At 34.2% G+C, this 23,246-nt stretch overlaps 1 protein-coding gene across 2 annotated transcripts in view; it reads left to right on the top strand.

Annotated features, from left to right (window-relative positions):
- The window catches only part of LOC106802872 (protocadherin-11 X-linked-like), a 395,975-nt gene that overhangs the window by 41,913 nt on the left and 330,816 nt on the right, over window positions 1-23,246 (top strand). Inside the window, exon 2 of one of the 2 annotated variants that reach the window (XM_087427294.1) lies at window positions 17,351-17,380. The exons of the other annotated variant lie outside the window; for it this stretch is intronic. Within the exon in view, the coding sequence (XP_087283420.1) occupies window positions 17,351-17,380 (30 nt within the window). The remainder of the gene's footprint in view (window positions 1-17,350; window positions 17,381-23,246) is intronic. 2 annotated transcript variants of the gene reach the window in all.

Below are 23,246 nucleotides of genomic sequence, written 5' to 3'. Positions count from 1 at the left end.
GAAAGGCATCTGAGCTGTTACCAATTTTTGGCTATTATGAATAAAGGTGCTATGAGCATTGGTGTTCAAGTTTTGGTGTAGATGTAAGTTTAAATTTTTCTGAGATAAATGTCCAAAAGTATAATTAATAGGTCATATGTTTAGTTTTATAAGAAACTGCCAAACTGTTTTCTAATGTCTATACCATTTTTATTCCCATCAGCAATGAATGATAGATCCATTTTCTCTGCAATCTCTCTAGTATTTGGTGTTATTATTTTTTAAATCTTATCTATTCTGATAGATGAGTAGTGATATCTCCTTATGGTTTAAATTTGTATTTCTCTGATGGCTAATTGCTGTGCTATGAATGGGTCCTTCCAAAATTCACATGCTGAAATCCTAACCCTCATGGAGATGGTATTAGGAGGTGAGGCCTTTGGGAGGTGATTAGGTCATGAGGGCAGGGCCCTCCTGAATGGAATTAATATCCTTATAAAAGAGGTCTGAGAAAGTTCCCTTGACCCTTTCACCATGTGAGGACAACAAGAAGGCACCTTCTATGGACCAGGAAGTAGCCCCTCACCAGACACCAGATCAGCTAGGTCCTTGAACTTTCAGCCTCCAGAACTGTGAAAAATAAATGTTCGTTGTTTACAAGCCACTCAATTTATGGTTTTTATTCATACAGCTAAAATGGACTAAGACACTAATGTGATGTTGGACATCTTTATTTGCCATCTGTATATCCTCTTCAGTGAAATGGCTGTTCATATCTTTTGTTCATGTTCTAAATGGATTGTTTGTGCTTGAGAGTTCTTTATATGTTGTAGATACTATTCTTTTGTCAGATATATGATTTGCAAATATGTTTTCCCAAACTGTAGCTTGTATTTTCATCCTCTTCACAGGGTCTTGCAAAGCAAATGTTTTTAATTTTGAGGAAACTGAATTAATCAATTTTCCTTTTTAAGGATTGTGCTTTTAGAATCAAGTGTAAGAGCACTTTGCCTAGCCTTAATTCCTATAAATTTTCTTTTAGATTTCATCATTAAATTTTATAATTTTATATTTTACATTTAAGTTCATGGTCTAATTTGAATTAATTTTTGTATACAGTGTGAGGTTTAGGTCAATAATCATTATTTTGCCTAGAGATGTTCAATTGCTCCAGGAACATTTATCAAAAAGGCTAACTTGCTTTCATTGAATTACTTTTGTAACTTATTTGTGTGAGTCTATTTCTGGGCTGTCTACTCTGTTCCAATGATCTCTGTTTCTATCCCTTTGTCAGTACATCACTGTCTTGATTACTACAGCTATATGGTAGCCCATAATATCAAGTAGACTATTTCTTCCCATTTTATTCTATTTTATCTATGTCTCCAAAAGTCTTTCTTGGAATTTGGTAGGGATTGCACTAAACCTTCAGATCAATTGGAAGAGAACTTACAGATTCGCTATGTTGAGTGTTCTAATCCATGAACACTGTATGCTTCTCCATTTAGGTCTTCTTTGATTTCTTTTATCAGCAGTTTGTATTTTTAAGCATATAGACGCTGTATGTGTTTTGGCAGGTGTATACATATTTCATTATCTTTAGAGAAATTATAAATGATATTTTATTTTTAATTTTGGTTTACACATGCTTATTTTTGGTACATAGAAGTGCAATTGATTGTTGTGTGTTCATCTCTTATCTGGTGATATTGCTAAACTCACTTATTAGTCCTGGGAGGGCTTTTTTGTATATTCCTTCGGATTTTCTAGGCAGACAAGCATGCAATCTACAATTAAAGATAGTTTTATTTCTTCCTTTCCAATCTATATGCTTTTATTTTATTTTCTTGCCTTATTGCTGAACTGGCACTTCCGTACTATTGAGTGAGAGTGGATGTCTTTGCCTTGTTCCCAATTATAGGGGAATAGCATTCAGTCTTTCCTCATTAAATATGATGTTAGGTACTGATTTTTTTGTAGATGCTCTTTAACTTGTTGAGATAGTACTGTCCTCTTCTTAACCTACTGTAGGTTTTTATCATGAGTAGGTATTGACTTTTTCAAATGCTTTTTCTATGTTAGTTAATAGGACTATATGATTTTCCTCCCGAGCCTGTTTTATGGTGGATTACATCGTTTCTCCAATGTTGAACAAGTCCTGCATACCTGGCATATTTTTGGTCGTGTGTATAATTATTTTTATACGTTGTTGAATTTTATTTGCTAATATTTTGTTTAGGATTTTTGCTTCTACATTCATGAGAGATATTGATCAGTAGTTTTCTTTTTTTATACTGTCTTTGTCTAGTGTTGGTATCAGCATAATAATAGCCTTATAAATGAATTGGGAAGAGTTCCTCCTCTTTTTTCTCTTGGAATATAATTGGAATCAACTCTTGTTTAAATATTTGGCATAAATCTCTGGAATTCTAATCATATGACATATAGTAATTCTCAACTAGCAGAGCTTTCCCCCTTCACATGGCTCTTGTTTTGATAGAGTCATTCATTCCAAAGAAATGTACCTACATTAAATCCTGCTTATTTTAGACATGACCTTAGTTAGAGAAACAATGGGACATTCCTGATCATTTAATGTTGATACGCTACAACTTTGAAACCCGTCTTTGTGATGAACAAAAAAATCAGAATGTAACTCACCTAGGAACAGCATGCTATTAAGAAAAAACTTTTGGAGATTATCAGGGAGGGCTGACTGAAATTCATTTTCTGCCCTTTCTTGGAGTAAAAGAAAGTAACTAAGGTCATCACAACAGTGAAGGAAAAAAAAAAATCTTGATGCCCCCAAGGATAAATTTGACCTTCATCTGAAATTAAAACAGATTTTGTTACAGCATTTCTAATAATTTACTTTTGTTCCAGTTTATTGTATCAAGCATTGTGTCTGTAGCCTATTTTTAAGTTTTGCTATCTATCTGTACAGTACTAGTTATAAAATATTTTGTTTTCTGCTGTTCTTTGCTTGCAATGATTAATTCCTAGCCAGGTGAGGAATGTGAATAAAGGGTGGCAATTACGACTTCTTTAATCACTTAATAATGTGGGTCCATGGCTCAATTGAGACTTTAGACATATATCTAAAGGAATTAGACCCAATTTTCTATTAATCACTGCATCCTTAGTGCTGACAAGGTCTCTTTCTAACAATAGATTTAATCATTTCAAGATGAGCCACAATTAGAATGAATATGATAAAGAGCTCATCTTCTGGGCCAAGATTCTGATCCCATGAGCCCAAGATAGAAACCTCTGTTTCACTACTGATTTAACATTAAGGGCCATGCATTAAGTCATGTGTCTCTGGAGATTTATAAATGTTTAAAGCCCTTAATAAACTCAGCTTTTTACTTTTGGTCCATAGTCACTAGCTGAATAAAATGTGTGATTTTTTTTTAAACTGAGACTTTATTATATATGCTTCAGGCAAACTAGATCAGTATTATACAGTTTTCTATAATTCATTTTCATGAGGTAGTGATCCACTTGGGACTCCAAAGCAAAAGTTTTACTTCCTTCAGTCTTTTACTGCAACTCAGGGCACTTTTGTATATATCAGCAATTAATTAATTGACCATCTCTAAGTATTTTTTAGTAGCTGACTTGGTCGGTAGATTGTAAGATTCTTCCTTGTTGATCATAGCGTTCTCAAGGTTTCACACAGTGCATGGTGAAAATAATAGTGATGATGATAATAATAATAACAATAATAGACAGTATTTGTTGAGAGCTTCTATATGACAGTGTAAGTGCTTTACTATATTAACTCAATTAGCCCTCACAGACACCCTATTATATAGCTGCTATTTTTATCATTGGTGTTTTAGAGATAGACTTGAGCACTGAATAGTTAGAGTAGTTAAGCAACTTGCCCAAGTTTACACAGTTAATAAATGGTGGAGTGGAGTTTTGAGCCAGGCAATCTACTTCCAGATATATGATCTTAGGTACCATGTCTGTCACATAATAGATGCTCAATAAATATTTGTTGACGGATAAAATTCCATAGTTAAAGCTCCCAAAGAATTACATCTCTCTCATTCTTTAAAAATACTAATGATAAATAACCAATAATAAAAACAAAAATGTCCTGAATATAGAGCTCTGCTGAGAATAAACTGAGCCAGAGAGATAAATGAAATCATCCACTGTTTTATGCTGAAGTGGAAGCTGAAAATAACAACATCAATGCGGTAAATTGGAAAAAAAAAATGAAAATCTACATGATAGATTCACAAAGCAGTAAAAAATGTACAAATTTAAAATATTTTAGATACTTTAAGAGCTAAATACTGGGAAGACGCCTGAGGCGGGTGAGCCTCTAGGGGAATGAAATACCTTTTTTAAATAAAGCTCAGACCCTATCTTATGATGCAGTTTTAATGTAAATCTTTGATAATTCAAGACTTCATGTATCACTCAGGAGGAGTGCTTTCATTTCTGTATTGCAGAAATCTGGCAGCATCAGAGATATTGGAGTTGAGCTGTGGTAAATATTAAGTTGTGCCTTTAATTAATGTTCACTTTATATCTCTGCTAAAGCTATAACTAAATGATTAGAAATTGTTCTCTGGAAGATAAAATTATACAAGAATACTTCTATTCATGAAGAAAATGCTGCCAAACTATTTTGATACCTCAAGTATTGTAATTATCTATATTCTTGTCTCTATTCCCTTATGAAGATTGTAATCTCTGTAAAGGAAAAGATGATTATTTCTATCTTGGTAGTTACTGTATCCTTAGTAACTAGACTGGTGAGTAAATGAATGAATAGGTTAGAAATGGTGTAGGAAAGAAGAATTCATTCTAGGCTGTATTTTCCCAGTGTTGTCACACTGGGTAGTCCTTCTTACCCTGAAGGAGAGTAGATTGTGAATCCTTGGGCTTTTCTCCACACGTAAAATACTCTCTTTACAAATGATGCATCTGAATTAACCAGATGGAAACTGGACATAGAACTAAAATAGCTGAATTGGAAAACTGGTCAATTACATAATTTAGTAGTTTGTCTACATTATAGAAAATAAACTAATACTGAAGGCTCCAGATTATTGGAGCTGGCCATGTTATTTGCATATGTAAAAACACTGAGTATTCTAATAGTTAATATAAATGTAATTGTAAATTTTTGATGGAAAATAAACAGAGAAATCTAGTAGGTAAATACAAATGTAATTGCTTAACATTAAAATCAATGCAAATGACTACTTTGAAGAAGCAAATCTTAATATTCTTTCTCTAGCATAGATAATCATTAGTTAGGAAATGAAGTACTATAGGGGATATATAACAAATATATTCAGAATTATTCATGCATATTTGAAGCATTATTCATCATCTAATTTATTTATTGAAAGATATTGGGGCATATAGGACATTAACTCCCAGTAGTATAATATTTACTTTTAATGTATTTATATCTAAGACATAGAACAGGTCCTGGTGAAAAGAACATTTACTTCCTGATTTACAGTCTATGCAATTTGGGCACGTGGTATAAATCTCTGTACCTCTGTACTTCAATTTCCACACATGTAAAAATAGGATAATCATATTTGCCATGATGAATTATTTTAAGGATTAATTCATATAATGTATATTAAATACCTAACAGGGTGTGTGATTCATAGGACTCTTAAAAATAGTAGATGTCAAAAATAGGAAAGGAGAAAAAAGAAGAAAGGAGGGACAGAGAGAAAGAGGATTTTATTTGACCTTCAAAATAATCTCTAAAGGTAGAAGGGATATGAATTGTTACTGTTACCCCCATTTTACAGATTAATAAACTGAGATTCAGAGCGGTCAAGGGACTTGCTCGGCTCTTTGCTTGCTTGTGGTGTGACATCATTTTATTCATCTGCCCATTGTAACACTTAAAATATTACATCATAATTATGAATCTCTACATCTGGCTTCCCTATTAAACTGTGAGATACTTTAGGGTAAGAGCCTTGTCTCATTTATTTTTCTATGACTTGGAAAATTTGTACATAGTACCAAATAGGCTTTTGCTAAATGTTTCACAAATGAATGACTTATCTGGGACTGGAGCTTCTATCTGGTTATTTAAAACTGGATATTCTTTCCTTTGTACGATGCTTACTTATAATCATCCCAGTCCTCCAGAAACTTACATATTATGTGAAATACAGTGATTTCTGCTCAATAATCTTTCAAGTCATCTTGGTTTGATAAATTATGAAATAGAACAACCTCTTTTATATCCTAGCACATCCTTTTTCTGAAATAGAAGTATATTCCTTTGGCTAATTGTATTTTTAACTGGGACTACCATAACAAATCACCACAAAATTTGATTGTTTAAAACAGCAGAAATTTATTCTCTCACAGTTCTGTGGGCTAGAATTCTGAAATCAAGGCGTCTTTTGTGCCATGCTCCCTCTGAAAGCTCTAGGGAAGAATCCTTCCTTGCCTCTTCCAGCTTCTGGTGGCACCTGGTAATCTTGGACATTCCTTAGCTTGTAGCTGCATCACTCCAGTCTCTGCCTCCATCGTTACATGGCTTTCTTCTTTCTGTCTGTGTGTGTCCTCTTCTAAAGACACCAGTCATTGGGTCTAAGGCATCCCTAAATCCAGCATGATTTCATTTCAAGATTCTTAACTAATTACATCTACAAAGTCCCTATTTCCAAAGAAGATCAAATTTTGAGTTTTGAGTGTACTTGAATTTTTGGAGAACACTATTCTACCCACTATAACTATTATGCTTGATTTGAGTTGATAGTGTCAAGACAGGCTTAATGAAACTTCATAAACCTAAAAACAATGAATTCAACTGGGAAAAAAAATGAAAGTCTTTGAGTTTCACTTTTCTTAGATGATTTGAAGTGAAGTTGAAAATTTCAAAGACAGTGCACTGAAGGTGGAAGTTCAACATGGAATTGCTAGAGGAGTTTGAAATAGGGGAGAATATATCTGTAATCAACTAAGAACTCAGGAAAACTTTATGAAAATCCCAGAGGAAAATATTTCTCCCACTTGGAAATAAGCAAGAGATGGCAACGGGTATCAGACAATTATAATCACTTAGTCTGTTATAAACTAGGTAACGTTATATTAAAACTAAAGCTTAGGGATAAATTAAAAGGAATGCAATTATATCTTAGGTTCAAGTCACTATTGGAAAGTTATAAACTTAGCTAGTACTTATTTGGGAGGACTATAGTAACATTTAACTTGCACTTGAGATCCATGCTAATGGCCTAGTAATACTGTTTTAAATTGCCTTTTTGTCTATCACCACATTTGATATAAATGCAAGCATATAGGTGGCTTTTTACTTATTATTTCTTATCTTTGATCTAGTGTGTCATACGTTCATCTAATATAAAAATCAGGTACAGGCATACCTTGTTTTATTGCACTCGCCTTATTGAGCTTCGCAGTTGCTGCATTTTTTTACAAAGTGAAGGTTTCTGGCAATCCTGCGTGGAACGAGTCTATCAGCGCCATTTTTTCAATAGCATTTGCTCACTTATGTCTCTGTGTCACATTTTGGTAATTTTTGCAATATTTCAAAATTTTTCATTATTATTATATTCGCTATAGTGATCTGTTATCAGTGATCTTTGATGTTACTATTGTAATTGTTTTGGGGTGCCACAAACCACGCCCATATAAGATGATGAACTTAATCGATAAATGTTGTATGTGTTCTGAGACTGCTCCACTGACAGGCTGTTCTCCTTCTCTCTCCCTCTCCTCAGGCCTCCCTATTCCCTGAGTCACAACAATAGTGAAATTAGGACAATTATTAACCCTGTAATGGTCTCTAAGTGTTCAAGTGAAATGAAGAGTCGCATGTCCCTCATTTTAAATCAAAAGTTAGAAATGATTAAACTTAGTGAGGAAGGCATGTCAAAAGCCAAGATAGGCAGAAAGCTAGGCCTCTTGTGCCAGTTAGCCAAGTTGTAAATGCAAAGGAAAAGTTCTTGAAAGAAATTAAATGAGCTACTCCAGTGAACGCATGAATGATAAGAAAGCTAAACAGCCTTATTTCTGATTTGGAGAAAATTTTAATGGTCTAAAGAGAAGATAAAAAACACCCATAACGGTCCCTTAAGCAAAAGCCTAATCCAGAGCAAGGCCCTAACTCTCTTCAATTCTATAAAGGCTGAGAGAGGTGAAGAAGCTGCAGAAGAAAAATTTGAAGCTAGCAGAGGTTGGTTCATGAGGTTTAGGGAAAGAACCCATCTCCATAACATACAAGTGCAAGGTGAAGCAGCAAGTGCTGATGTAGAAGCTGCAGCAAGTTTTCCAGAAGATCTAGCTAGCATAATGAATGAAGGTGGCTACACTAAACAGCAGATTTTCACGTAGGTGAAACAGCCTTCTATTGGAAGAAGATGTCACCTAGAATTTTCATAGCTAGAGAGGAGAAGTCAATGCCAGGCTTCAAAGCTTCAAAGGACAGGCTGACTCTCTTGTTAGGGGCTAATGCAGCTGGTGATTGAAGCCAATGCTCATTTACCATTTTGAAAATCCTAGGGCCCTTAAGAATTATGCTAAATCTACTCTGCTTTTGCTCCATAAATGGGACAACAAATCCTGGATGACAGCACCTCTGTTTACAATATGGTTTACTGAATATTTTAAGCCTACTGTTGAGACCTACTGCTCAGAAAAAGAGATTTCTTTCCAAATATGAGTGCTCATTGACAATGTACCTTTTCACCCAAGAGCTCTGATGGAGATGTACAAGATTAATGTTGTTTCCATGCCTGCTAACACAACATCCACTCTGCAGCCCATGGATCAAGGAGTTATTTTGACTTTCAAGTTTTATCATTTAAGAATTACATTTCATAAGGCTATAGCTTCAATAGATAGCAATTCCTCTGATGGATCTGGGCAAAGTCAATTGAAAACCTGGAAAGGATACACTGTTCTGGATACCATTAAGAACATTCATGATTCATGGGAAGAGGTCCAAGTATCAATATCAATAGGAGTTTGGAGGAAGTTGATTCCCACCCTCATAGATGACTTTGAGGGATTGAAGACTTCAGTGGAGGAAGTAACTGCAGATGCGGTGGAAATAACAAGAGACCTAGAACTAGAAGTGGAGCCTGAAGATGTGACTGAATTACCTCAATCTCACCATAAAACTTTAATGGATGAGGTCTTGCTTCTTATAGATGAGCAAAGAAAGTGATTTCTTGAGATGGAATCTACTCCTGGTGAAGACACTGTGAATATTGTTGAAATGACAGCAGAAGATTTAGAATATTCCCTAAACTTCGTTGACAAAGCAGCATCAGGGTTTGAGAGGATCGATTCCAATTTTGAAAGGAGTTCTACTGTGGGTAAAACGCTATCAAACAGCATTGCATGCTACAGAAAAATCATTTGTGAAAGGAAGAGCTAATCGATGAGGCAAAGTTGATTGTTGTCTTATTTTAAGAAATTGCCACAGCCATTCCAACCACCCTAATCAGTCAGCAGTCATCAATATTGAGGCAAGACCCTCCACCAGTGAAAAGATTACAACTCACTGAAGGCTCAGATGATGGTTAATAATTTTTAGCAATAAAGTATTTTTTAATTAAGGTAATGTACATTGTTTTTTAGACATAATGCTATTGCACACTTAATAGGCTACAGTATAGTGCAAACATAACTCTTATAGGCACTGGGAAACCAAAGAATCCATGTGACTCACTTTATTGCGCTGCTATTTGCTTTACTGTGGTGGTCTGGAACCGAACCCAGCAATATCTTCAAGGTATGCCTGTATTCACAGAATTAATCAGTCTGGTAGATATTGCATTTTTAAAAAATGTTTTCCTTCTAGTAAATAAGAAATATCATTTGTATTCTGATGTTTATTCTTGTAATCGTTTTATTACTTTGATGTTCATATTGCAAACATCTACAAGCTTTAATAGACACAATGCAACATTCTCATTCAGATTTTCACATTTCACAAGAATGACAAGTTAAAATGATCTGTAATTTAGAGTGATATTGGAGACAATGGCAAATGTCTTTAGCAGCAAACAAAAATATCTTTATATAAGCAAGATTCAAACAATTAAAAATGAAACATTGTTTCAAGTGACATGTAATATTTCCAGAAAGTAGATGTGTCTGTCACATTGCTTTTTGTTGCTTTTGTCGTAGTATAAAAATATTTCAGGGAAAGAGTAGGGTTTTAAATCAGCCAAAAAGATTATGTGATAACAAACACAATTGTATTCTACCTCAACCCTGGCTTCTGGTAAGACGCTGGGAATTTTTGGTGTTATCCATAATATTCTGCTTCTATGTCGTTTTGAGAATATTCTATTCTTGTTTAGTTTTGTTAAATCGATTCTAGAATCAATCTTGAATAAAGCATTGCTTTTTTTCCCTCTTAATTTGACTCTCATTCTGGTACTTTATATAATCTCTGCATGTTCTAATTCCAAGATTCAGGATCCATGAAATATCATTTCAAGTGGATTTAATCCAGTACTCTCAATTTCTTTACCCCTTGTACAGCAAATGCAATGTCACTATCCCATAATATCCTATGTCTTTTTCCAACTGTTCTTTCTTTCAGACTTTAACAGTGATATATGGTAGTTTGGATTTTAATAAATAATAAATAGATAACCATTTAAAAAAGTTCCATTCACTTCAGCAGAGGGAATGTCCTAATTTAAAATATGTATTTCAAATTATCGGTAAATTCATATCAGGAAATGGGTAACTCTTCAACGCTCTGAAACAATGAGTTTGGCAATTTGTTCACTGGTATCTTAGTACCATGGAATAGTACATTAAGCTCATGTGGTAGAATAGTTCATACTACATAATTTTATTACTGTAATTAAACTAATTTTGAACACCAGTATATAGTTTAAAAAAATATTTAGACAAGAATAATCTTTAATTCTAAAGTTAATGAGTTAAAAATAAGTTACCTTGTTGGCAAGGATGTAGAGAAATTGGAACTCTCATACCCTACTGGTGGGGGTATAAAATGGTGCAGCTGCTTTGGAAAACAGTCTGGCAGCTCCTCAAAAGATTTACCATATGAGTCAGCAATTCTACTCCTAGGTATATACTCAAGAGAAATGAAAACATATGTCCACACAAAAACTTATATACAAATGTTTATAGTAGCATTATTCATAGTAGCCAAAAAGTGTAGACAATCTAAATGTTCATCAAGTGATGAAAGTTTAAACAAAATGTGGTATATCCATACAATGGAATATTATTTGACCATAAGAAAGGAAGGACTTAGTGAAACATGATACAACATGGATGAACCTTGAAATCATTATAATAAGTGAAAGAATCCAGCCATAAAAGAACACTTATTATATGATTTCATTCATATGTTCAGAACAGAGAAATTTAAAGAGACAGAAAGTAGATTAGTGGTTGTTTAAAGCTTGGGGGAATCAGGAGGATAGGGGGTTGATAGCTAAAGGGTGTGGGTTTCTTTTTGTGGTGATGAAAATGCTCTAAAATTGACTATGGTGATGGTTACAGATATCTGTGAATATACCAAAAAACATTGAATTTATACTTTAAATGGATGAATTGTATGGTCTGTGAATTATATATCAATAAAGGTGTTAAAATAAATTACCAGTAATAATAGCTAACATATATATACTATTAAAAATGGCAACTACTGTTTGAAGCACTTAATTTACTCATTTAACCCTTTTTACAAACACTCTGATGTAGGAAATCTTTTCTCTCTATTCTACAGATGATGAAACTAAAGCAAAAGGCCACGAAAAAGCACAGCTGTGGTCACATAGGTAATAAGTGGTAGAGACAAGCGTTGAACCCAGGCAATACGGCTCTAGAATCTGTGCTTTGAACTAAGATTCATAATCAATTATTAAACCCAGGCTCTAATTATCTATAATCATATAATTAAAGAATAGAGGAGTATCTTGTTATTTGATTCAGTCTATAAATATTTATTGCTGGTCTACTTTGTACTAGGCACTTTTTCAGGCATTGAGGCTATGGCAGTATTTCAAAATCCAAAATGACAAAGTGCCTGCTACCAGGAGGCTTACATTCTAGAACATGAACTTTAGAATCCAGACGAGCTGCATTTAAACCTTAGCTCTATACCTTACAAGTAGAGTGACTAAGTTTCTTTACCTTTTTGTCTACATTTTCCTCTTTGTAAAATGGAAATGATAATTTTCCCACATCAAAGTGTCACTATAAGAATTAAATGAGATAATATTTGTAAAGCATTTACTAAAATGTTTCATACTCAGTACATGAAAGGTGATAGCAGTGGCAGTGATAGTTGTAGTAATAGTATTCCTGTCATTATCACCATCAAATGTAGTTAATGCCCTGGACTTCATGTAAGAGGGAGATATAGCCTTCTAAAGTTTGCGTGAATAAGATCATACAGCTACTTGTGGACACAGGACTGTAACCTGAATCTTCTGATTTCAAATTTCATGTTCTCTTTACTGATGTATTGTCACTATCTGCACAATTTTTATGTATCTCAAATTTAGATAAAACAGAATAAGGCGATAAAAATACCTAGATACATTTACATGAATGTGTTCTTTTGAGATGGTGATCTACATTTTAGAAAAGAAATAGATAGTAAACAGACATGTTGAGAAGGACATTTAGGCTTAGTATTATTATTAGATTCACCAGTGTCTTTCTTTTAAAACCAACAGCTCTCTAAGTTGATAATAGAATAGAGTTCTGAACTATAATGTCACATGTGTCAATCTACTAAAAAATATAAACTGGGCCATGATAGTTATATAGAGATTTAAACCAAGTAAAAATCAATTAAACTTCAAGTTCTGATATTTTTTAAGCTCAGATTGTAGGAGGGCAGATATTCCACAGGTATAGTATTAAAAACCTGACTCCACAGTCTTCTAGTTTGTTATGTTATAAACACACACATGCACACATGCACACACATGCACACACAGATGGGTATAAAACCTTCCTAGTTTCCTCCATCTATTAGACAAGTATTTATTCAGGATCTACTGTGTGTTCAGAGTGGTAAATATTTTCATTTTGACAATGCCATTCAGAAAAGTTACCATCATAACACTGCCAATGTCATTCTGATAAGTGCTTCTTGTTAAATCTTGACCACTATCGGACATCTCAAGTTGATATTGCACCTGATCCAGTTGACAAAAATTTAGTGATGGTTGGTGGTTTATTGAGTGAGAATTGTAATCAGCTTTCAAAATAAATCTTTGCTCATCAGGTGCATTGTCTCCTGTACACATTCGGTTCTATCTCTTTCCTAATCAGCAGGCAGGGTAGTGATTTAGAATAAGCTCTAGTGTCATTGTCCTCTAGTAGGTTTCTTTCTCTTTCTGTTACCTGTGTGTAGAGATGTGACTTCTGACTCTAGTCTTGCTCCTTTTACTCTATTGTTAATTTTAGTGATTAGAAATTCCTAATAGCTGTGTCCAAGAGGACAGCTACTCTGTAAGCAACAGCAATACACAGGAATACCCTACATGAAGCCAGAATGAAGATAACTGCTGTGCTTTACACTGGTAAGAAAAGGAAAAGAGAAGTGGTAAACCTGGAGATGGGAAAAAGAAAGAGTTAAGGTTTCCCAGAGAGGCTGCATGCAAGCAATACTCTTTTAGGTTATAGAGCTCTTTTCGTATTGACCTCACCCTTTGTGCTTGTGTTCGTTCTGAATGCACAGCCCGAAACAGACAAAGCTAATACATTTGGTTCCCACCAGTCATAAAAGCACATAGATTGAGGAATACCCAAATCATTTGATTTTATTTCTTTCAACTGTACTGATACAGCTACAGCCTCAGTGTATACATGACTAATTCTTCACTGCGGTGATGTATCTGCCATCATTATCTCCTGTACTGACTAATACTGTGTGATATAGAAGAAAAGAACTGACTAAAAATTGAGGATATTCCCTTAGTTGGATCATACTCTTGACATTAACAAACTTTACTTCTCTCATACACTATGTCTTGCCCCTCTTTTTCATCAATTATATTTAAAAGGCTCAATCAATCTAGAAAATTAGATATAATAGGAGAAATATTCATTTACTGGTAGTAAGAGTTAGAATTTATTCACATCAGGAAGTTAATAAGAACATATGAAACTACTTGACTAGTGTATATTATAGAAAATTCTGAGCCCATAACATTCAGACTGGTTAACTTTTCTCCCTCCCTCACTATATATAATTTAGTTTGGATAATGGTGTTGTTGATTTAATGTTGGTCATTTTGGGGCCAGTTTTTAAATAAAGGGATAAAAATCAATGTCTCCATTAAAATAGAAGTTGCTTTTCAGCATGTTTTTCGCCTTCCAACATTGATTTTCTTAAAAATTTTTCTGTCATCAAATCTGGTATCAATTTCCCAACCTACTCACATGCCTGCCGATATATTTCTGTTTTTTTCTTTTAATTCTAATGCTTGCCTAGCTGTCATGCAATAGGACCCACTCATGGTGACAGATTGTGTTGTGTCTGTGTGCTATGGATAAATGCAAAGACTATCATTTTAATATTTCTCACTTGATCTATTTTAGGCTTTTCTCAATAGAAATTCAAATAAGGGCAAAAGTAGCATAGCACAGGCAATGCTCCTAATTAAAATATATAATTTAGGGAATTATAATATAGGGAAATATATATAGGGAAATATAGGGAAAAATATAATATAATTTAGGGAAATAAATATGTATTTTCGAGTTGTCTTTTTTCACTGCAATGGTGAGGAGGTGCTCACCTCAAAATGTTGACTAATCTTAAATATTAAGTCATTAACTTTTCAATAATTCACTCATTTATTGAGATAGATATAATTAACATTTTCACATCTTCACTTGGCTCACTAAAGATTTTATTGCTTTTGGAGTGCTCAGTCATAAGTGGTAAACATCTAACTAAAATCTACTGTGTTCTTGAAAGCAAATTCTAATGGAGCAAACATAAAAAGGTCCATTGTGGTTCTGCAAAATGGAGAATGGTATTTTTTTAAGGTTATATTCTTAGATATGGAAAGTTTTGAGGGGTTTTTTTGTCCATGAGATTATTTCTATTGGGATATTGAAAGTTTTAACCTGTTATTTAAGAATTTATCATGCATAATAACGAGAGGTATTAATGTTGTTTGTTTAAAGATGTTAAAATCCAGGGACACTTTCTTAAAAGAGATTACTTAAGGCATTTTCCTCAGGCTACGCCTTCACAGACAAATAGAATTCTAACACTAAGCTGAATTAGTGTTAGAATTTCAGATGAAATTCAGATGGCTGAATTTGATCAACACGTAAGGACAATATGAATATCTTAGGGTAAAAATAAATAGCCAAAATGGAAGGGAAAAAAGCACACTTTAATTTTCTTGGATAATAGAATTGTTCCCATGTCTGGATACTTGCCTTAATGTCAGTTTTGGAAATTCAAGTTATATTAAAATTGACAGGAAAAAAAAATATCCCCTTGATCTGAGAATAAGCCATTGGATTAAAAAATATAGAGCATTCATCCTCTTACTATATTAATTGTATCTTTCTTTGTATTTACCCTTATTTCAAAATCAACCCTACCTCCACCCCAATTTTCTGTGATTCTTTGTAGTCAAGAAGGCTCTTAAAGAAACATTTGCATAATTGTAGAGATGACAGGGAACTGAGATAAAATTTGAGGAGAAAGGACTTTTGGGAGCATCATTACTAGAAATGTAGATGTTTGATCTGTGGGAGATCAGAATAGGCCACTTCAAAATATGTCTCTCTCTCTCTTTTTTTTTTTTTTGTGAGGAAGATCAGCCCTGAGCTAACATCCATGCTAATCCTCCTCTTTTTGCTGAGGAAGACCAGCTCTGAGCCAACATCTATTGCCAATCCTCCTCCTTTTTTCCCCAAAGCCCCAGTAGATAATTGTATGTCATAGTTGCACATCCTTCTAGTTGCTGTATGTGGGACGTGGCCTCAGCATGGCCGGAGAAGCGGTGAGTAGGTGTGCACCCAGGATCCGAACCTGGGCCACCAATAGCAGAACGCACGCACTTAACCACTAAGCCACCGGGCCGGCCCCCAAAATATGTCTCTTTACCTTGATTATTTTCTCTCAAAGAAACTTTGATCTCTGCCCTCACTAACTGTCTAAACGAATTTAATTCTGGGTATGGATAGACTGGGAGAGTGCTTGCTAAGCCCATTCCAAGTAAAAGTAGAAGTTATCCTTTGTAAGAGATATTTACATTTATAAGGGGAATCTCCATTTGTAGAGCTATCACCTTCTCTGTACCAGGAAGAAGGGGGATGACCTTACCTCTAGAAACTCTTATCAGTGAGGAAGACGAGGACTTAAAACTGCATACTCTTGTTTACTGTGCTTTCTGGTAATCTCCTATAGCTTACTCCCCCACCCCCAACATCCTCCTTTGTCTACCTGAATATGCTATTTAAGGTGAAGACCTCCACCGTTTGTCGAGAAACTCAGTTTCCCTGGGTCTCTCCCATGTACACATATTATATAGCTTTGTTTGATTTTCTCCTGCTATTTAGTTTCATGTCAATTTAATTTGTAGCCTAGCCAGAAAGGACCCAGAGTGAGTGGAGGATACTCTTCATCCCTTTCAGATCCATTTGTTATACAGTGTATTCTCCTCTACAAAGGGGAATGAATTCGAAGGACAAATGGCTTAAATGTTTCTGGAATCTGAAAAATTAATTTAACCTGTCTCCTGAGGTGGATAGGAGAAAAAAGAAGTCTCCAAAAAAAAATGAACAAAATGACTCTAGCAGGATGGCTTCAGAAGTGATTTAGTTGAACAGAATTTAATTAAGGTGCTTCTAAGAACCACTAAAATTAACCTTTAGAGATAGTATCCAATGTTGTATAGATATTTCTTATGTTTGTTCCTATCTCATGAATTTCCAACCAGCCTAGTTCTTTCTTTAAGAAACGTGTTTATGTTTGAGATAAAGGCTCATTCATTTAAAAATGGATGGAAAATAAGTGATATAATGAGAGAATATCTAATTGGAAGAATGTCTTTCCTTGACCAAGGCCTATGTTGGCTAAGCTTATAAAAATTTTCTGATGCCCATCAAAGATTTTTATATGGCTCTTCATATTGTTGCATGAGATTTACAATGTTATCATATCCCTCTACTGAAACCACTGAAAACTGCAGCTGATGAAAACAGTTTCAGTAGAAGAACAAAATTGCATACTATTGCATAGGGAATATTGACGTTTTTTAACAAATGTATCTGTAGTAACAAATTGGAGCTGATTTTTGTTTTTGTTTTTGTTTTGTTTTGTATCCTTTGCTTCCTTTGCCTCCGTTTTATCCTAAATCAGCGGAAATCCGAGGGAAAAAAGTCAGGAAAGGTAAGATTGTGAATTTCAAAGAAAATTGATTTAAAAATATGTTGTGCTATTTTTTTTAATTTCTGAAGCTACACTAGTTATTCCCTGGTGTTAAAACTGTAAGTATTTAAGATGACATATGTTGTGGTTCTGCCTTAAAAGAGCTTCAAGCTGAGCTGTCTCCACATTTTGTATCACTTACACAGTCCTGGAAGCAATTTTCAAGTCTTATTTTATTTTATTTTTCACCAACACTTTCTTTTCCCACTGTTCCAAAACAACATACTGCTGGCAGCATCACTTTCTGAATGTTCTGGTAATACAGTTACTTCATGATAAATTTTAGCAATAAAAGGGACCATTTGGGTGTCAATTCACAATTTAGCAGTGACAGCAAAAGTTTGTGAATATGAAGCATGATGATGTCTGATAAGGTCACAGGGAAAATACTATAACTAAACATGGTTAATCAGCAAATTGATGTTCTCTGAGAAACTGGGCTTTTATAATGTCATCTTTCAGTGTGAAAATTTTAAGTTCTCACATATATAGAAACAGTCTAGAAAATTTGGTTTTCTACTATTAAAAAAATAAACTATATCATCTCACACATATTAACTTTTAATTACTTCATTTGTTAAACTGCACCACCACTAAAAATAAACAGTTTTTCGGCTGTTTGCTGACATTTCTTTCGTAGAATTTACACCTTGGTTTCCTCACCATGTTTTGAGGTTGAAAGAAAAGAGTTTCTCTTAAGCTTCTGATGGAAGATATTTGGAAATTAAATTCAGTAAGCCTTAAATGCTGTCCATATTTGGAACCAAAACATTACCATAACTGTATGCTAGGTTAAATGTGAGTATAATCTTTAAGATGAATTATCCTTTTCTTGTTTGAGGGACCAAATTTTATGTTTGAAAGAGAACTTGCCAAAGGGTGGTCTAGGCTATGCCAGAAATAATGTGTGAGCCCTGGATGTCTTTATCAAGTGTGAGAATTACCTGAAAATGAAACCTGACTAGAATGTCAAGATAAATTTTCCTTAATGTTTGAGAGATAAACTAAAAAAATAACATTAGAGAGTTTTCAATCAATCTACCTTTCTGAGAGTTTTCAAATACCTGTCTGAACTACCTTATCACTGTGGCCTTAGAGTGAAGTCTTTTTGAGAGTCAGCTCGTCCCAGAAGGCAAAAGATCATAGAAGAGTTCTCCAATCACAAGGCAGGAAGCAAGGGTAGTAAAGTGTCACTAGCTATATAAAGTGAAAGAGAGAGAGAGAGAGAAGCTCACAGATTTTAGGGGTTCTAACATTCTCAATCATTCTGGTAAATTTAGAAATGGACCTGTTGCTCAGTTATTTAAAAGTTGGAATTTTGAAGAACAGAAATATTGGCAAATTTTATCTAGTGTAGTTATTCTATAAATAGGAAAACGTCTCTGTTTTAAAAAATTAGGACTCTGTATATAACATTCTGGGTTGAACTCATTTTCCTGTTCAGAAAACACCTGGATCATGAAATTTTAACATAAAACACTTCAATAGTAGACATTAAAACAGTAAAGTAATGACAACATGAGGAGCAATGGAAAATGTGGTTCTTAGAGAAGGATAATTTTTTTTTTTTGTCAAATAAAAGCAAATCTGGATTTAGGGAGAATCTTTATTCAGAACAGGGAGAAGGCTCTGATTTCAGAAATCTGCAAGGGTCTTAAAATCCAACAGAAAATGGCATTTCTTTTTTAGGGTAAGGAAGGGCAAGCAGAGATAAGCAGATTCCTTTAAGAAAAAACTGGATAAGCAAGATAAATGACCAGTGGGGTTCGCCAGGAAAAGTGTCTCACTGTGGTTGGCTGGATCCCAGGAGACCTTGAAAAAGGGGACACAGTCCACTTTTTTAGTGCTTGCTCATTGTTTGGGAACAAGCAGAGCTAAGGGGTTTGTAGGAAGCACATGTACCTGACTAAAGTTTGGTCAAGACAAAGCAGAAGGTAAGAAAGGGACAATAATGAACATTGTCATTTTCCCCACTACCTATCTATACCAAAGTAAGCTCAATAAAAATAATTTACTAATATTGTGCTTACTCTAATCTAAGCACTCACTGTGTGTGTGTGTGTATACGGATATGTGTGTATATGTATATACATATATATATATATATGCATACCTCATACATATTTAGTCCTAACAATAACCCTATAAGCTCTTTTACAGATGAGGAAACCATGACACAGAGAGCTTAAGTGACTTTCCTAAAGTTACAGAGCTCACAAGTAGAAGAGCCATGGTTTGAACCCAGGCAATCTGTCCAGAATATCTCTTTTAAAAAAGAGAAGAGAAAAAGTTGAAATCATAAAACAAATACTTCCTTTATCTCAAAATAATTGTTTTATTGTATTTTAATAGTTACATTGCATATATTTTATGCTATAAGATGTTTCTGGAAGAATAATATTTTTAAAAGTTTTTACTTCTATCAACTATGATGATGCTACAGACACATCATCAAGCCATTTTCACTAGTCTATACACATTCTATACCTAGCCTGATGTAATACAGTTAACATATACCATGGAGATTAGGTCTGTCCTCTGACGCCCTTTATTTTTGGTTCATTGCATTTATGTATACGTTTGAAGGGTATGTGGGATATTAAATTCAAGAAGCTATAAACCTTAAATATATTAAGTGTCAGAATATTCATTAACTTTGGATTTATTGCAAATGTTTCCATAAAAAGTTAAATTAATCTCTTGAACTCCTGAACTTCACCTATTTAGGTTTTTTTAAATATAAATTATAAAATATGGCTTTTATATTCAGTTTAGTTCAGAGTAAGTGAAAAATATGAGGATCCTGCACTTGTAAAAAAAAATAGGGCAACACGTTATCTTAGCAAAGAATGAAGTATCTAAATGAATGCTTTATTGTCTTTTAGATTCTAAAACATCAAAGGACCTAGAATTTCTCAATGACTTCCTCATCTATTTAAATTTAAATGACTTCAGAGTCCTCACCAAATAGGACCTATTTTCAGATTCTAAATCAGAGGTTTAAGTTACAGAGATAGGCACTTTTTTCTACCTCCCTCCTAAAAGATTATTTTTCAGAGAAGCTAGTGGCATTCAAAAAGCAGAATAAAAGCAAATACCCCAGTCCATAGTTCATTCATTCTTTAACCAGTTAGTATTCAGCTGGCTAATAGCTAATTAGAGGGGAAAACACATTTCAACATATAGCCACCTGTGATTGAATAAACTAGTGTAAGCAATGTTTGTTTTCAACTAAAAGAAAGAAGTACAATTTTTTGAACCTGGTTAATATTTAAAAAAAAAAAAAAAGCATTTCTTGTTTAAACACAGACTGGTTCCCTTAGTTAGCACTAACCTGAAAATTTCCATGTAGATGTTTTTCTTCCAGATCCCTCCCCCTTTGGCTAAACCTGAGTCTAAATTGCCCTCAAGGTTTGCCCAAATGGCCATTCTTGTTAAAGAGTATGTTCACCAAAGTGCTAAACTGAAGATGGCAGAAACAGAACTGACTGAAATCCTCAAAGGAGTATATTTCTTATTTCTTTATATTTGCTTGAGGTGAATTTAGAAAGTGGCTTCTTTCAGTCTAGGCTGGTGAGTATCAGAAAGAGTAGCTATAGTAGCAAAGCAAGTAAAAGCCATTTTCTGTTATCGGCCTATCTTCTTCCAGACTCCTGCCGTATGTGTAATCATTTGCTCCAAGGCTTAATGAAGAAAAGGGAGGCAATGAGAATGTTTGTGTGAATATATATTAAAGTACCCATTTTACTGGCTTCTCCAAGGTACTTCTTCATCCCTTATCCTATTCAACAATCCAGAAATATTTGGAAGTTCTTTCTTCTGAAATTCTCTTAAATATATAATTTAGGACTTTGAATATGGAAAGGCACATTGAAATATTTTTAAAAGGTTATCTCCAAATGAAACTAATTCTAAGGGTACGTTTCTGAAGAGATGTATCCACACACTTGGGCTTTAGTGAAAGATTATTTTCATACATTATTTTTTGGAGTATTGTGATCTAGTAAACACATGAGGCTAAATCTACAGCAATTGTGAATGCCATTTCTTTTATACTAACCAGTTTTCCTTATCACTCAATTCACTGTTAGTAATGCTATGAGAAAATTAAATCACACTAAGATCTCTAATCTAGCATTACCGCCTACAGGGAAACCCATTTACCTTCTTCCTATATATGATCCATAGATGTGCTCTTCCAGGGCTACTGTACTGCAGGTACACTGTGAGCACTTTTGTAGAGTCTTAACAGCTTTTCATTTTGCCTCAGAATGGATTCTTTATTTAACTCAATGGGTAGAGACTGAAAATTTGCTCAGTGGCAAAAAGTGGCAGATAATTTGGAGGACACCTCTGCCTTGATCTTTTTAGATTCTCTTTCCGTGCTTGTTCAGGACTTCTGCTCGCACCTGACATTCACTGTCACAACTGTTAAATGTAGCCATCACCACAGATAAATGTCTATTTTGTCTTATATGTTTGTTTTTGTTGATTTGTTTTTGTTTTGGTTGATTTTTGTTGCTGTTTTATTGATTCTGTGGCCCCTATACGTACATATGTGCATTCCCTGCATCTATTTTCATGCGATTATGAGGACTCTATGATTTGAGCATTGTCCTCCCTTTCTATGATCATAACTTTATTGTCTGCCTTGTATTATCCTATCTGGTTACTTGAGCTTTCCCTTCATTAGGTCCTCCAATTGCTCAGTCCCTCTTCATTTTAACCACTTTACGAAATCTCTTCCTGGTTACATTTATCTCCCCATTTCATCATTACCATCTTTGACTTTTCATCCTTGGCTTCTCATTCTGTTGATAGTGCCAATTTCCAATTGTAGTTCTCTCATAGATTGTATTCTCCACAGGCCACTGAACGCTATTTAGGGAGAAAAAGTATAAAATTGTAGTGAGGATTTAGCTTACTGCACGTTCATAGTATTACGCTTCCATTGTGCCTGTAGGTATTGCTCAGAAGTCTTTTTATTCTCCTGCCATTAACTTTCTATCCCAGGCCTTGAATGACTGTCTCAAACTTTTTCAACCATCTTCAAGATGCTTTCACAATTTCCAACCCTGAATTGTGAGTAGATTACTATAAGTCCAACTATCCTAAGATAGAAACCATCTTTATAACCCCAATATATTCCTGGTTCTTTCTAGTTCTCGAAAGGTTCTTTCTAGTTCTCTCATTTATTCCCTTTCAATTATTGAAATACCTAGCTCTTTAGTTTCTTTCTACACGCCACTTCCGTTTTTTCCTTTAAAAACACGTAAATGTCATTTGTCAAGGAAAATAAATATGAAATAAAAAGTGCCCCTCCCCTTAAGTAGGCTATTCTCTTTAGATATTGCTGTAATTCACTACTAAATTGAGGAAATCATCTGCCCCATTAACTACATTTTCTCTCTACACATTCCCTGCATAATCTATTATCTTTACCTGCCAACTAAAATAGGTACACTTATCATTTGCCCAAGATATTCTGCTTACTACATTCAGAAATTTCTGTTACATTTGACATTTTAACCACTGCTCCTCTCTCAGTCTTTCTGGAAACCTTTCTTCCATAAAACCTTCGTGATCTGTTCATCCATATCTACACATAAGTATAATGTTCACACCTGGATTGTGAGTTCATGTTAATCAAGTACATATTCCTTCTGTATCTCCTCAATTCCTAGAACAATATCATATTTCACTTTTTATAAACACTTAGTTTATTTGTCTTATTTTTAGTTTCCAAATTTTGATAAGGTTTAACAGAACTGACTTAATCCAAAGGAAACTGATTTCCAATTTTCCAGAATAAAATGTAGGGTATTCT

This window comes from Ceratotherium simum, chromosome X (assembly GCF_057802395.1).
Source record: "Ceratotherium simum simum isolate JZ-2026a chromosome X, ASM5780239v1, whole genome shotgun sequence".
NCBI lineage: Eukaryota > Metazoa > Chordata > Mammalia > Perissodactyla > Rhinocerotidae > Ceratotherium > Ceratotherium simum.
The sequence above is the reverse complement of the archived record's forward strand: the minus strand, read 5'-3'. Positions and strand labels throughout refer to the sequence as shown.